We start from the raw sequence: 17,850 nt of genomic DNA on the forward strand, positions 1-17,850 counted from the left end.
ATCGTTTAGGGAAAATGTGAATGCGAAGTTTACAAAAAATCCAATATTCGATTATTATTCCACTTTGAAAAGTATTTGTAATTTGTGGAAGCCTGCCTAAGCTTTAAAACGTTTTCCGAGACCGATATTGTTTTCAAATAAAATAACAAAAACAAAGTGGATAGAATAAAATCTAATGGCTGTGGACGTTGATATAGGAAACGAAGAACTTTAGAAAGTAATTTATAAATCTATCACGCTTTCCTTTTCGTGTATAAACATTATTTAGCGATTTGTCATCATCATCATCATCATCATCATATCAGCTGATGGACGTCTACTGCTGGACATATTTTATATTAGGCACTTTCAAACATCACGATCCTAAACCACCCTCACCCAGTAAATCCCTGCGGCTCATATGATGTCGTCGATCGGCTCATCGAACTATGTGCATCGCCCATTGCCACTTTAACGTCGCGACTGGTTGGGCTATGTCGTTGACTTTGCGATTTAGCGATTACTCGGAATTAATCAGAAAACCTTTATTTACCTGCAGCTCAGCGATGCTCTGCGCTTGTGTAAAGTTTCATGTGCAATTCCAGCCCATACTTGTTAAACCGAAACGCAAAGTAGCTTTGCTATTTTAAGTAACTCTTGATTTCTCTTCTAGAGAACTAAAATACCCACGTGTCTAATGCATACTCGTATCTATCGTACTTTGTAGCTATACCAAATAATGCTCAGTAATTCGATTACTTTTGCCTTAGTATACGTTTAACTCAAACGTATATACGTGTCTTAAACGGTGAAGGAAAATCATCGTGAGGAAACCTGGATACCAGAGAATTTTCCTAATTCTCTGCGTTTGTGAAGTCTGCCAAACTGCATTAGTCTAGCGTGGTGGACTATTGGCCTAACCCCTCTCATTCTGAGAAGAGACTCGAGCTCAGCAGTGAGCCGAATATGGATTGATCACGAAAAATATGTTTAACTTAGAGAACTTCTTTATTAAGAAACTTACGAAAGCTTAAGCCACGACTTTTTAACTAACTTCAAAAAGTAAATACTTTTTAATAAGATACTTAAATATTTATAACCTGCTTACGGTAAATTGCGTGCTACTTAATAAAACACTTCATAAAAATTACCAATTTTAAATTTTAAGTGTCTTTTTACCCCTGTATTAGAGTTAAAAAAACAAAAACAGACACTTCAAATTATTTGGGCTCTTTCTAAAATGTTGTCTTACGATCAGCAATTAATTTTTATTTATAATATTTTTTTGAATATACCATAAATATATCTTTGTATTCGTGTAAGTATGTCAACGTGTTCGGGTAAAAAGGCTGTAATAATATTTTACGAGTACGCCTCCTCTTTCATTGCTGTAGCAATTACGCCGCACAACGGCCACTTTCGAGGGCCCACACTATAACATAGAGGTACTTTGGTAACATAATAACATGTCAGCCATTTTGTTACGGCATAATTTGAATTATGCTCGTCCAAGTCGTATCAAGGTACGTTTTATGTCTCTTTTTAACACATTTGCTCGTAAAGAGGCTTTTGTTTTAGGGCGCATAGAACATTTAATTAGACTATATAAGAAAATTTGCAGTAAAAATATTATTGTACTGTCTAGTCACAAACAACGTCAATGTAGTATTGAATATTTAAGTCTCTTGCGTTTCATATTATTTGTAGAGGTAATACTGTCGTGGTTACTTTTGTTTAATTTACTAGTAAGTTAGCATTCTTGCATGAAGTTAATTGATTTTATAGTTTAAGATTATACATGCTATAATTATGCATATTCTTTCTTCTTTGTTTTTTTATTACAAATCATAATCGTATAGTAATTTCGTGTACATACACTACAAACCATTCCATCACACAGCATTCGTATGTAAAAGGGAATCAAAACTCAGTGCAAAATGAAAACGAAATGATTCTTAATGAGAAAAAGAAAGATAATTATCTGCACTGAATGTGGAAAGCGTCCATTTTAAAAGTTATATCACCTAACATTGCGTTAATGCAATATAACTTTGACATACAAAACACACTTTGAATGTATTCAAATGTACATGTATTCAAATGTAAATGTATTCAAATGTAAATGTATATGTGTTACGAGCATATATAGTCGGACTATTAATTTATAGTTTCATTAGATACCTATTATTGCGTAGTAATTGTGTGTTTTAAAAAGTGTTGTATTTTGTTTTGATTATTTCTTCTATTATTGGCTTATTTTAACGGTCAACCACAATGCCAATCCTCGCTCCTTATAGGTGTCCTTTTTGTAGGTGATAATGATTTCATTAACGACCACTATAAGACGTTAATGATAGTGAACCCGACGGCTAAATGTGCTCCGAGGCACGGCGGTGTAACACTATAGGCATGCGAAAACTTAACGCTGCCCGAAACCTGAATTCAATAGATGATTGTTATTTGTTTCCGTGTTTGTAACTTCACGATTTTTACGAATTTTTAAAGAACTTTATTTTTTAAACTACATTTCTTTATGCAGTGGACCCGTTACTGCGCCCTTGAGAAGAAAAAAGAATCAAGTAAGAAAAATCAAAAAATCAAAGTAATGAAACATGTAGAAGCGCATGTTACGTTGAGCTGTTTCGAAGATTGCGCTAATAGTACTACTTTTGTACGTTGTACTGTTCACAAAAGTAGATAACTATAATAAATACTAGCAGACGCCCGCGACTTCGTCCGCGTGGAACTCGATGTAAACTTTCAACTACCCCTACCCTACCCCTACCCTACCCCTACCCTACCCCTACCCTACCCCTACCCTACCCTACCCTACCCCTACCCTACCCCTACCCTACCCCTACCCTACCTAAGTCATCAAAAAATAAAAAAAAAATTTACCAAAAAAAATTATAGTTTTTAATTAACAAATAAAATATAATGGTTGATCGTAGAGGGGTGAAAATTTAGGGTTGTATGTATTTTTGTATGCTGTGTCATAAAAAAATAAAAACAAAAAATTTTGCCTAAAAAATAAAAAAAAAAATTTAGGGGGATGAAAAATAGATGTTGGCCGATTCTCCACCCTGGCCGACAATCACGCTAAGGATCACAAAAATCGGTCGAGCCGTTTCGGAGGAGTTCAAGTTCGAACACCGCGACACGAGAATTTTATATATTAGATATAGCTAGATAGTTAATAAATAGGTTAGGTTACAAATTAGGCTTGAAACTGTTAGTTCGGCGAGGCTCAAAGGGAATATCAAATTTTAGTTTCGGAAAATCAAATTTACGTAGTGAATTTACGGTGTGCTATTTCCAGTACAGGAAATAAATTTACTTGAATATATTTTGTACTTCCAAATTAGAGGACTATGTTAATACTTTGATCAATTATTCATATAAGGGTAACTAATGCCATAAATGTCAAAGGTTCATAGTTAGGAATAAATTTATTTTCTTCCTTTCCTTTTCAAAATTCATCCAGAACCGTAATCTAGACGAATTTTGTCCGACTTAAAATGTGTCCCTTATACACATGCTTATAATTATGACGTTGCCAAGTTTTACGTATTTTAAAATGCAAGGATGTATAAAGGCATGTGTTATTGGATAGTAGATATAGATAACATAAAAAGTTTATATTTTTTATTTAAAAAATATTAGTTATTCAGTTCGGCTCCTATATGTAAACTCGTCAACACCTTGAGTTATGGGAAATTGATGTGTATAATACGTACTCATATTAAAACTACATTCACACCGCTGTATTATAATGCGCCTGCGCTGCATCGCATCTATCTTCAGTCATTAAACGGGTAGCTAACGGAACGGTTGTTTCATTTATGTTGAAGTACACAACATTTGGCGAACGCGGCGGGATTAGTAATTATCCACTTATACCTACGAGTGCTACGTTTTAGATTCGTTTTAAAACTAAATATCTACCAATGTCGACCTATTTGGGTCATTTACAAAATTTTGACCACAAGAATGGCGAGTGGCAGATATTCAAAGGGAAGTTGACGCAATTTTTCAATATTAATAGTGTGGACGATAACGTGAAAAAGATTGGGATTTTATTAACTCACATCAGCGACGAAACTTACCGTTTGGCAGCGAATTTAGCGTACCCGCAGCAGTTGGACTCACTAGGTTACGGAGAAGTCGTGGCATTACTGGACGGCCATTTTAAACTACGACAGTGCTCGTTTGCTGACAAGGCGAATTTCTACGGAGCGAGTAGAAGCCCAGGCGAGTCATTAGGAGACTGGGCGGCGCGATTGCGAGGTCTGGCGACATATTGCGACTTCGGCGCCGCCTTGGAAACCAACCTAGTGGATCGTTTTGTCCTCGGTTTGGGATCAGGCCCGGAACGCGATAAGCTCTTTGAACAAAGACCTTCCACGCTCACGCTGACTCGAGCTATTGAGCTAGCGGAGCAGGCAGAAAGTGCGAAAAAGGGGAAGGTGGTACGTCCTGAAATAGATGCAGTGCACGTCAAGGAGGAGCCGGTGTTCCGCGCGGAATTCCAAGGTCGCGCTAGCCGCGCCACCCCGTTTCGGTCGGGCCGCGGTGCTTTTGTCAACAACGGTGATTCGACGAGACTTCGTGATCCGCGATGTCAAGTCTGTGGTCTGAAGAATCATCAAAGTGATAAGTGCCGTTACAAGGGCTATAGATGCAAAAAGTGCGGGATCAAGGGTCACCTTAAAAGTGTCTGTGTGCGCGATAATATCGGGGTCAGTGCGGGCGTTTACCGTGTGGAAGATGAGCCTTGTGGGGTTGACGAGGCGTGCAAGGAGTGTAAAAATTTTAATTTAAGGTACGTGAGTGATAAACCTATACTAGTCGACCTAACCTTAGGTAACAAAAAAATGACTATGGAGCTTGACTCGGGGTCAGGGGTTAGTGTGATTTCAGAGATGTTGTATAAAGACAAGTTCACTAATTTTAAATTATCTAAAAGTAATGTAACTATGTGCATGTATAGCGGACATAAAATAACACCTTTAGGTTTTTTTTCGATTAATGCCAATTTTAATAATGTAAAAAAAAGAATTAAAATCTTTGTTATAAAAAACGGAGGCCCTCCCTTATTGGGTAGGGATTTTATGTCTGCATTTAATTTAGCAATCACTACTATGAACAAATTAAATTATTTATGTGATGATAAAGATGTACAACGTCTGTTAGAAAAGTTCTCTGACCTTTGGCGTGATGAGTTGGGTTCGTTTAATAAATTTAAAGTGAAGTTGCAACTAAAAGATAATTCTGTTCCAAAATTTTTTAAGCCACGCCCCGTACCTTTTGCCCTTAAAGATAAAGTAGAACAAGAACTCGATAGATTAGTAAGAGTAGGTATTTTAGTTCCTATTAATTATTCTCAATATGCTACTCCGATAGTGCCTGTACTGAAGGCTAACGGTCAAGTTAAGATTGCAGGTGATTTTTCTGTAACATTGAACAAGGACCTCTTAATAGAAAAATATCCACTGCCTCGGATTGAGGAAGTATTTGCAAAGATTGGAGGAGGTGAGCGTTATAGTAAGATTGATTTAAAAAACGCCTACAATCAGTTTATTTTGGATGAATCTTGTCAGGACCTCACCGCAATAAATACTCACAAAGGGCTCTATAAGTACACACGCCTTCTCTATGGCCTAGCTAACGCTCCTGCGATTTTTCAAAAGTCTATGGAAACCCTACTATGTGGTATAGACGGAGTAAGTGTGTGGCTCGACGATATATGTATAACGGGACCCGATAGGTTAAGTCATTTAAAAAGACTCGACGAAGTTCTTAGTAAACTTTGTGACGCGGGGTTGCGTTTAGAGAGGAATAAATGCGAATTTTTCAAAGAAAGTGTTAAGTACTTAGGATACGTCATAAGTAAAAATGGGTTAAAGACTTGTCCGGAAAAGGTCCAAGCTATACTTAACGCGCCAGAGCCGACAAACGTTACTGAAGTGAAAAGGTTTTTAGGTTTTGTAAATTATTATAGGCATTTTATACCTAACGCGTCAGCTTTGCTGCGACCGTTGCATGATTTGTTACGCAGCGGTACAGCGTGGCAGTGGGGCGAGCATCAACGCGCTAGCGTGGCGGCTGTACGCCGCTGTTTGTCGTCGGAGCGTGTCCTCGCGCACTTTGAGCCCACGGCACAACTTATTTTAGCTTGCGATGCCGGGCCCGACGGCTTGGGTGCTATACTTTCACAAAGGGCCGCCGATGGCGCTGAGCGCCCGTTGGCGTATGCCTCGCGTTCTCTCTCAGCCAGCGAGAAAAATTATAGCCAAATACAAAAAGAGGCTACTGCTATAATTTTTGGTGTAAAACGTTTCCATCAGTATTTATACGGCTGTAAAAAACCTTTTGTACTGAAAACCGATCATAGGCCATTAGTATCGATTTTTAACAGCAAAACGGGTATACCGGTCACGACGGCGCTGCGGTTACAAAGGTATGCTATTATTTTATCAGCATATAATTACACCGTGCAATATGTGTCAAGCAATAATAACGCGGCGGCCGACTATTTTTCACGCGCCCCCTTACTTGATAGTTGTGTTACAGATCATGATGAAGTAGATACTCCCTACGCGCTCCGTTTTTTAGACGAAACATCCGCGGCTGTTAATGCTCGTGACATTAAACAGATGACGGAACGCGATACGACGTTGCAGACTGTTATTAAATATTTAAAACGAGGATGGCCTCGAAAAGTGACCTGTAGTTCAATTTTACCTTATTTTCAGTGTAAGTCTGATTTACAGTTCGAAAATGGTTGTCTTTTTAGAGGTCATAGAATAGTAATACCTTCCTCGCTCAGGGAAAAGATGTTGATAGAATTACACGACACACACTTGGGCATCGTTAAGAGCAAGAGTAACGCACGGGCGCGCATGTGGTGGCCGCAGATAGACGCACACATCGAACGCTGGGTGGGCTCGTGTGCGACGTGCGCGCAGCTCCGCGCCGCGCCCCCGCGCGACCCGCCCGCGCCGTGGCCTGCCGCCACGGCTCCCTGGCAGCGCGTGCATATAGACTACATGACTGTAGGCCAAAGGGTGTATCTAGTAGTGGTCGATTCGTTCAGTAAATGGGTCGAGTGTCTGTATATGCACAATGGAACGTCGACTAAATCATTAATAGTAAAACTAAAAAACATATTTTCAACATTCGGGCTTCCAAAGGTTTTGATTAGCGATAACGACGTTAAAATAAATTCGAGTGATTTTAAAAATTTCTGTTTATGCAACGGAATAAAATACATGACGACTCCCATATATCATCCGCCAAGCAATGGTCAAGCCGAAAATTCGGTCAGAACTTGTAAGAAAATGTTAAAATGTATTATAAAAGATAGCCCGACAGTTCACCAGGCTCATGAGTTGTTATTAGGATATTTGTTTAATTATAGGAACACCGTACACTGCACCACCGGCGAAACACCAGCTCGGCTAATGTTCGGCAGAAATCTTAGATCTCGCTTAGATTTAATTTTACCGTTAAGTAATTCTGAGGTTGATGTACACGCAGTACCCGGAAAAAGGTGTTTTACCGTCGGAGATGTCGTGTGGGTCAGGTGGTACAGTGCACGGAAGGAAGCTTGGCAGTTGGGCACTATAAAAGAGAAGATAGGAAATAAAATGTATAAAATTTTTATTCATGACCTTGAAAATTGTTGTATTAGGCATGTCGATCAGATTATAAATTATACTGGCAATAAAATTGCCGACAGCGAGTCTCATCCGTCTTCCACTTCACCATCGGCCCCGGCCTGCCAGCCTAGCGCCGAACCTATAGTAGATCAGTGCACTCAGCCTGAAGTTACAGATGCCGTCGACATGGTGGAAGAGAAGATGAATGAAGCTCAAGTATCAATGGTACCTGATGCCGAACGGGTGACAGACGAAGGAGAAAAAGAGGAGTGGCGTGATTGTGAGGACGGAGAGTGTGAGAGAGGACGCCCTGACACTGCGAGCCTGGGGTCACCGGTACCGCCGGTGACATCGGTGACGTCGCCCCAAGCGCGGGAGGAGCCTCCTCACTGTGAGCTCGAAGCGAGTGCGCCGGTACCGTCTCCCACACACCCTCGTCCAAAACGCCCCAGAAAGCGAATAGATTATAAGAAATATTTTTAGTTTCTAGTAATCGTATTTTTGTTGTCACCAGGTTCCAACAACTAAGTGTGGAGGAATGATGTGTATAATACGTACTCATATTAAAACTACATTCACACCGCTGTATTATAATGCGCCTGCGCTGCATCGCATCTATCTTCAGTCATTAAATGGGTAGCTAACGGAACGGTTGTTTCATTTATGTTGAAGTACACAACATACCCCATAGCACCCTGTATATTATTGAGATATATTTTTTCTTCTCTGTGCAATAAAAAGACAACAAACATTTCCAAAAAGAAAACAAATTTCTCCACATATTAAGAAGTTAACATTGGTACAGTTTGTTTAAACAGAATAACAATAATACCATTTACCGTTAGCCGCATCTTTCTCTATAATTTCCCCGGAGATTTTCACAACTTTTCACTTTCTTGGAAATTCCTAAACGCTCTGTGTCAATATTAGCAATATAGACTAGTGTAATTGAGGTGGGCTGTGGGACGTATGGACATAACGGGCCTTTGTTTGAAACTTATAAATGGTTTTAGAGATATAACACTCTTTTGATTTGGTCGATTTCATAAACCAAAATCTTGTACAATAAACTGGAGTTTACGATTGATCTTACACTAACTACTTTTGACGACCTCCGTGGCGCAGTGGTATGCGCGGTGGATTTACAAGACGGAAGTCCTGGGTTCGATCCCTGGCTGGGCCGATTGAGGTTTTCTTGATTGATCCAGGTCTAGCTGGTGGGAGGCTTAGGCCGTGGCGAGTTACCACCCTACCGACAAAAACGTACCGAAGCCGAAAGGAGTGTGATTTTTCATCCTCCTCATAACAAGTTAGCCCGTTTCTATCTTAGATCATCATCACTTACCATCAGGTGAGATTGCAGTCAAGGGCTAACTAAGGCCCTCTATCTAAATGATTGAACGTTAAAAAAATATATTTGTACAAAATTTGTAGGAGTTTTATAAGATTTTTATAATTCTGGATGAGAGGAGGAGGGTATCTTTTCATAATACCTATAATATTACAATAGAAATTTAAATTATATAAAATAAATAGTATTCTAGCTGAACTGTAATTAGATTTAGCTAGTCATAAAGCTGATATTGAATAATTAATTTTTCAATTTATCAATGACGATGTGAGCTCTCAAAACATTTCACATTATAAACAATTGTAGACTATAAATGTACATTTTTTAATTCGTTCTCTGTAATTAGCCAAGCGTAATACTCGTTTGCTCACAAATGAACACATTTTATTTATTTGCGTGGCTTTGCCTGCACTATACTAAAGCTTTGCGGTTTAATATAACAACTTGTTGATTAAACTTTTTGCTGAAGCGACCAGATAACTTATACCTACTTGGCGCTGCAACGAGAAAAATGGCTTAACTTTATTCAATTTGTATACTATATTACAACTATTTATATAATACATTATTTAAGACTATACGAGTAAGTAGTTAAAGCTACTTTGTTAAGTTTTTTGTAAGTTATCCTTAAGTATAGAACTTTCAAAGCTTTAGTTTTAGTTAATTGTTTTCAAGCTCTGACCAAGAGTTTTTTTGCCGTGAATACCCTTGGGCTATGGAGTCTATTCATTATTATTCTCCTGGTTTTGTTGGTTGAAAACTAATTATTTTTGGTCATTTCGCGCGATTAAATGTCGTGTTATTAACGTTTAGAGTTACAGAATTTTTAGAAGTCTGTCTGTCTGGAATCTGGTTAAAATTTGGAACGGTGGGACCGATTTCAATAGGACTTTCACTAGGAGATAGCGTAGGTTATGAAGCAACATAATTAGGTTAATTTATGAACTTTATATTATATTACTAGTGGAATTCAGTTCTTCACAAATCCCGCGGAAACCATGGATTTTTCCGGGATGAAAAGTAGCCTATGTGTTAATCCAGAGTAAAATCCAATTAAATAGTAAAAGTAAAGTAAAATTTCCATTCCAAATTTCAGCCGCTTCAGTAGCCGCAGCGTAAAAGAGGAACAAACATACTTACACATTTACACACTTTCACACTTACACACAAACTTTCGCCTTTATAATATTAGTGTGTGTGACGTGATTACGAACAATTAAAGTCAAAAACATTCAATTTAATGAATGAGAATCATGATTATTAATATTTACTTAGCTTTCATCTTATTACAATAATATTTATATACATTATACATATAACAAAAAAGTCAAGTAATGTTCACCTAAAATAAAACTGTTTTTGTTAGGAAAATAAAAAGCATAAATAAACACAGCAAACGTACACAGAAGGCTTAAAAATATAGCAGTTAAATAGTGTAGGAAGCCAAACGAATGCGGTACTTGCCAGTATTTACGGTCGCCATGCTTGGCCGTTGTTTTTGCCGCTGCCAAGTGTGTTTGTTATGGGCAAACTACGCAGTAAACTGTGCAACGGGCTATGTAGAGAGCGTTATATGACGACTTCGTAAATATCTACAACTTTAATATGCAATAATCTTTATTTTTCCATGTTAATGTGAGTACGTGAGCCGTGATAGCATAGTAGATATTATCTGTTCTCGATTCGGGCGTAAGTTTGAATTCGGTCCGGGGCGTGCATTACAAAACTTTTACTTTTTCTTTTTTGTCTTAAAATGCACCAGTTATGTACATTTTAAGAAATTCAATATTACGTGCCTAAACGGTGAAGGTAAGAGCTAATCGAGAGGAAACCTGCATACCTGAGAATTTTCTTAATAATTCTCTTTGTGTGTGAAGTCTGCCATTCTGCTTTGTGTAGTAGACTATTAGTCTCAGCCCTCATTCTGAGAGGAGACTCGTGCTCAACAATGAGCCGAATATAGGTTGTTAATGATGATGATGATGAGTATGTGAAGAAGAAACTTAAGTTTTATTATTAAGAAAACCTTACAATTCATCACGTCCATCTGTCCGTTGGCTAAGAATCAAGGTGGAATGTTCAATGTGATGTTGTTTTTATTATGGCATGGCGTATTATGGTGTATTATGAGGTCTTGGGATCAATTCCTGGGTCGGTATACAAGATATTGGCTTTTCTACCTTCCAAAGAAATTTGTTAACAAAAATTCCAAGCGGAGTAGAGACATTGGTGTTATTACACCGATCCCTGAAGAGTACGTTAGGCCTTCGGTCCCATTATCAATAACATGTAATAGTTATAGTTAAAGAATATTAATTTATCAGTTTAAGCATGAGAGTAGCGTCGTTTATTCGTCGAGGTATCATATGTCGATCGATTGAAAAAAATCATATAAAATCAAATTAAAACCGCAGACAAAAGCAGTGTATGGTTTTTGATGAAAAATGTTCCAAAATATCAATTTCTGTGATTCATGTAGATACAATTCATAAAAATGACACTTTGTAATAAAAGAAATTCTGCTATTCAATAAATCTAATCTTCACAATGAACAATTTGCAGAGAAAGAAAATAAATGGCTATAATCTTCAATTTGAAAGGATCCTTGAATATACTTTATTTATTGGAAGGATGTGATCAAAGAGCATCACGCGGAACTCGCACTACATCTATGAGAGTACGCAATGTAGCGTCAGGCAAATAATACGACCACTGGGTCTAAACTTATATATTGCTTGGGCGGAATTAAAAATCGAAACATAATGAATACAGTTAGTAGTATTTAGAAAACATAAAAAATTAAACTATTTACTTTATTCTTCAGAAATAGTCTTACAAGTTTTTATTTTAAAATAACTCAACTAAAAGAGTAAGTCTACATTTTGTTATGTTAAAGTATAAAACGATACAGCTTTCGTAATGTTCATCATTGTGTCTTTAGAACAATGATTCAATTGATGTCGTCCTTATCATACAATAAGACAAATTACTGTGAACATTAAATTCGATCAAATAATCGGAATTAATTTCGACTTTCAACACTGTGTGCACTCAACACTCTAGGACTAGGTATTGGCATCACTGTGTTCATTCTATCATTCAGTAGTATCATTGTTTCTATTGTCCTTAAGATTGATATGATTATGAAATGAGATGATAATTATATATTTGAACGAGTAGAGGTACGTAAAACGATAAAACACCGGTATTTCTTATTTAAAAAATCTCGTCGTTTTGTCGTGGTCCCTACCCGTTCAAATATATTATAATGAGGATGCAAAGTCTTCTCGCAAGTTGCTACTCATCCGATGAGCGGTGCCACCCTTTCGCCCGGTGGCGGTGATAACGGATTATCCCGCTTACAGCTCAAGGTCCCGACTCCCGTATGACATCGTTTGTACGAACGAGATTTATATGCTTTTCCTCTAGGGCAACGACCTCCGATATCATTTGCCAGATCACTTTGCATAATAGCCGCTGTACTCGAGACGCTACGGAACCCATTGAAATATGCGATAAATTGTATATAAAGCAATTACCTATTTACTAGGCTTTCTTTACGGTTTTTGTTTTATCACAGTTAAGTTTTTGTGCGACAGATGAAAAGCAATCGTGTTGGTTTTCCACTTACACCTAAGACTTTTGCTTGTTTCATCAATTAATAAAAAGAAAGAGAGAAATCAATATTGAAATTATTACAAAAATATTGATATATCAAAATAACATCCATAAACTACTAGTTAAAAACTATCTATGATCATTTACTTATTCTAATCAAAATCGATAGATAAGAACCTGATATACAGAGCGGCCCAAATTGTATGCGGGCAAAAGCTATTTACTTGAGAATTAAATATTTTCCGGAAAAACATTAGGGAAAGTCGACCTATTTTGTGAATAACGGTCACGGGTCTAGGCTCATGTCGCCTCCGGTCACTTACCTGGAGTCAGGAGATGTTATGTCTACCGAGGGAGGCTCCTTTTCTACCAAATTATTTTAATTCCTTTTATAATCAAAACAAAAATTAAAGTTCCAACATACGCCATAGTCGATCGGCTCAGGAAAATTATGTGGGTAATTCTACAAGTAGTACCATATCACTGCCTGCGATTAGGGAAACAAATATTCAATCCACAAATATTATTTATGCCTAAATAGGTTTTCCATTGACTAAAGAAAATTCTCAAGTTAGTTTTATTATCCCGCGCGATTCTACGATTTGAAATTATTGTAACTAATTAAAGTATGCTTTGATACTTCTTTGATTCTCTATTCTCTATTGAATGTCACTGTTGAGAGTCTCATACAAGAAAACTAAATCACTCTTCTCATGATGAACCCAACCGGCCCAAGATGCCTATAATGGGACCGCTACATTATAGCTCCTCGCGCTGCCGCGAAGTTGCAGTTGGATCGCGATGATCCTCACTTGTCCTTTGGCTCGCATTCAAAAGGGAGCGGTGGGCAGGGCGAGGAGCATGACTTGCGGCAGGACGAGTAACGTGGCCACACCAAGTTTCTGCCTCTTTTCGTCGCTACTTCTCATGGCACTCGTCGAGTGTGTGGCAAGTGATAACGAGACAATCGACACCATTTTCTCTACATTATTTATTAGAGATAGCGATGTTATCATATCTATATCCGTCACGATGACAAAGAAATATGTTGACAAAATTACTTCTTTTTCTCTTAGGTCATCTAAGGTTTGCTGAAGTTTTATTATGCATCGAGAACTAATAAGGCCATCTCTTCTAGTATAAGTGGTACCTTCTAATCTGTAAGACATTATCTATGAAACCTTTTTCTGTCTCCGCGTCGTACGCGACCGGTACGCCGCTATAACTTCCGCGCCGTTTAACATCACTAGAGGCAATAAATGGACTCCTGTGCTGTTCCTCTTTACGAGCAATTCCGGGTGATAGTAACGTCTGTGCAAGTCTCTATGTCTTTGTTTCACACACGGCTCAATAAATATTCAAATTCGATTCCGAGAACTTAACACAAGACTATTGATGTTATACCTCTTTAATAGTAATTCGAAGATTATACTCGTAGATTGCAATGTTTTAAGAAGACCGTTTTGTTTTAGAAGTAATAGACATTTGCCAAGCGCGTTTGTGTGTAAAATCATTAAACAGGGAATTATCATATTCTATATATCCAACTTATTTCATCTTCTTACGCCTTCTACATTTACACACATAGTTTGTACCACAGTGTTTGTACTGTCACTTTATACATATATCGTCAAACTGTCTTCCAAAATAGAAGTATTCATTTTGTTTAAAAAATCACAAATGATATTAATCTCAATAACCCAGTATAATTTTATAACGTAATTGTCAAGAGTACGAGTATTAGCTAGACACAATGTAACTGTTTATTAATATGATACTGTTATAATTTCAAGAGTACTACTGTTGCCGAGGAATTTCCAAAGAATAGAAATAAAATCAGTGAAATGTCAAAACTATACGACAATGAATTACAGATATTGATGAAATATACCGTCAGATTGAGCGGCGCGGCAGTCAATATTAATGGCGTAGTTAAACCGTAATACACGTTTAAGTAATTCAGCTCACGAGTGCCCGAAGTACGTTTCGATGTTGAGAGGATTTAATTTTAATGTCCCCCCCAGACCGTGAGCGGTCAGCTTTACGACCGGCTGACCGATAGCGTTGCCGGCTGTAATAGTTCACAGTCGCAACCTAGTTACACTTCGCTGTGTCCGCGGTTTGATGCTTTCGAAGATGATGAAAAGGAAATCTAAGGAAACCTTTAACATTTTGATTGCCATTTTTAAAAATAAACAACTATTGAGTTTATTGCCGGCTCTTCTTAGAAGAACCTGCCTTCCGAACCGGTGGTCTATAAATAGTCTACAAACAGTACTACAAACATGACGTTTCAATCGTTTCGTTATCTAAACCTACTTGAAATAAACTAAATATACCTGTAGTTTAGTTTCGTAACTTTAGTTAAAAAGCATTTACCCGGAGAAAATTTTAGTCGATAATTGACTTTCAAGAAGCGATACTCTCACCATCTTTTTCCAGTAACGTTTACGTAAGTAGTTTGTTATTTATATAACAAGATTTAACCGACTTCCAAAAAGGAGGAGTTTATCATAAATACATTATTACTAAAGTTAGATTACAGTAATTTTATTGTAGTAAAATGTATGAAATATTATAACAGACTGTTTTGTAGCGCCAGGTTACGTCGTAGAGCTTAGCTACGGCGATGGGTGCATCGTAGACCACCTACAGACCCTATGCCTACGTGTAGGGCTCCTAATACAGTGCTTACGTGTAGATAAACACAGATTTTGTATGTATATTTATAAATTATTATCAGAAAACAAATATTTAAGAAAGGCTTCAAAAATTAACCAAAATTGTATTTATTCAACGAATTCACATCTTTGACATTTTTATATTAAATCTAGTTGACGCACTGCGGATACATCCACGTACTTCCCGTTCCTGTGGTAATACGGGAATAATATATAGTCTATTTTGCTCGCTGATGATGTAGATTTCCATTGGTGAAAGTATTTTTGAAATAGTTTTGTCGGTTTAACCCTGCGAGCATAACAAAGAAACCTACTTTCGCAATTATAATATAGTTCATGATATTTAATTTACTTTTTTATTATGTATTCTGAACGTCAGGCATACAGAAGACGTAAAGATAAATGTATTCACGTTAAATAAACCGTTTTTTGAACCTTCATAAGCGATACTAAATTAGTTTCCTTTTTACTTGGGTTTTTGTCTGTTTACTTAGGACTGCTTGTTCCCAATACCCAACAAAATGGACAAAGTAATAGCTTGGTAAAAAAAGTGTAGCCAAGTTATGTTTCCACTTTTTAGGGTTCTATAGTCCACAAGGAATACTTATAATTTCACCATATCTGTCTGTCTGTCTGCCTGTCTGTCCGCGGCTGAGTTCAGAGATTATTACTTTTTATTATGTGTACGAACATTAAAAATGTCGATAAAGTATAAAATAAATTCTTGAAAAAAAATTTTTTGAGGGACGTACAAGTGGGGATGATTTTCATTTAATGTTTTTGTCGCATTGTGTGGGGGTATCGTTGGATAGGTCTTTAAAAAATGTTGTGGGTCTGGAAACAGTATTTTTCGATAAAGGGACCCATATGTGAAGTATTTTCAAGTGCTAATTTTTGTTAGAGTCAAATATCCCTTATCCAGCTAACTAAAAGATTGTTCATGAATAAGTTAAAATAAGTACGAAAGTAGGATATATAATGAAATTACAAGAAATGTATAACAGATGTGTAGCAATTGCTATTTAAAGAGTCGACCAACTTAAAAAACGTAATTGGTACTCGAAAATCGCATACTAATTCAGTTGTTAATTAAATAGATAAAATTGTTAATAAGATAACTCACTCTGTAAAAAATAGAAAGCTGAAATTTAGTCTGGGTGAAATATTAATCACATTTAAAATTGTTAAAAAAAAAATTCAATTTTGGGGTACTTTTCCTACATGTAAATTGAGGATGATTTTTTTCTTGTCTATGTAATAGTGTGTAGCGCTTTTGGTATTTTTTCATTATAAGGGTTTAAAGTACTCATTTTACGGAACCCTTCACTGCACGTGGTCCGACACACACTTTACCGGGTTTTCGTCTCTGCCTTTAAGAATGAAGAAAAACTAAAAGTTCGGTCCTGGAGTATTTTGTAAAGATATACAACGACATTCTCATTTATACACTATGTTCATTCGGTTAACTTGAAATGTTATTGAATTCCTTTTTCATTGATTTAGTTGATGTAATGGATATAGATTATTATAAATACTTTGTATCTTCTTGTATACACTATACGACTGTAATCAACATTCTGATACACGAATACTCTGTGTAAAGTTACACTACAAGTTGAGCTTCAAAATTTCATTACTCTTGAAATATGAGGCAATTAAATGTTATTTTTTATTAAAATTTGGGCAAAACAAAGAGCAGTCGTCAACCGCGACGAATGCTGGCATTTATTCTCATATATTGCATACTAAATAACCGTTTTTGCTGCAATTCTAAATTAAGAGCCTGCAATAAAATTTAAGTTGTCGTTTTTACGGCCGCTTGTGGTAATTTTGGTACCACTGCTTCAAATAAAAAAAATGATTGATGAAATTACGTGTGATAAAATTTTATTACTTTTTTCTGGAGCTGTGACAGGAATTTGTGAACGAATCGCTTAATTAATGGAATGCCATAGTTTCAGTTCCGAATAATTTCCTATATTATGCTAATTTAAGAATTCATGATATTTAATCAGCTATGATTCTTTAGAATCTGTACTCCATCGTACGAGAAAAGATGACGGTCCATAAATCAATTTTAAGATATCGCTTAAATTAACCACAGAATATATAACAATAAAAGTAAAATAATAACACCTTATTTATTTTGAATTACCCTGCAAAACTACTCCTAATGCGTTGCTAACCTTAGAGGGATTTCTTATTCCTTCCTTGTTTTTCCGTCCCTAAATAACTCTATATGTTTTAGATAACTCTATATGTTGTAGATTAAATTATAGTTGTAGATTAGAAATACGATTGAATTTAAATAAATCTAAATAATAAAGGAATACAATTCCGAAAATCAGGATAATTTAACAATGGAACCCAAAAAATCTGACAATAAAGAAGTTCTCTTTTGAACTCCATCGAATTATTACACATTGCGTCGTAGTATCCGTCGTAGCCGTCGTAATGATCGTGCGCGTCGTAGAGCGCCATGAACATACATTAGAGCCTCACATAGTAAACAGCGATTCCCGTTTTACGATTATTGATATAAAAAAACCAAAGATAGATA

At 36.7% G+C, this 17,850-nt stretch overlaps 1 protein-coding gene across 1 annotated transcript; it reads left to right on the plus strand.

Moving 5' to 3' along the window:
• Positions 1-3,702: 3,702 nt before the first annotated feature.
• Positions 3,703-8,289, plus strand: LOC112051003 (uncharacterized). The gene is made up of 2 exons (XM_024089455.2): positions 3,703-4,801; positions 8,155-8,289. The coding sequence occupies exons 1-2, from the start codon at positions 3,927-3,929 to the stop codon at positions 8,180-8,182; spliced, it is 903 nt and encodes a 300-aa protein (XP_023945223.1). The 5' UTR covers positions 3,703-3,926; the 3' UTR covers positions 8,183-8,289.
• Positions 8,290-17,850: the final 9,561 nt, after the last annotated feature.

Source organism: Bicyclus anynana, chromosome 5 (assembly GCF_947172395.1).
Source record: "Bicyclus anynana chromosome 5, ilBicAnyn1.1, whole genome shotgun sequence".
NCBI classification, from domain to species: Eukaryota; Metazoa; Arthropoda; class Insecta; order Lepidoptera; family Nymphalidae; genus Bicyclus; species Bicyclus anynana.

Excerpts from the sequence above, each read along its gene's own strand:
- LOC112051003 (XM_024089455.2), top strand. The coding sequence starts at position 3,927 with ATGTCGACCTATTTGGGTCATTTACAAAATTTTGACCACAAGAATGGC. Across the intron at positions 4,802-8,154 it reads TGTAAAAATTTTAATTTAAG|GTTCCAACAACTAAGTGTGG; the intron begins GTACGTGAGTGA and ends TGTTGTCACCAG.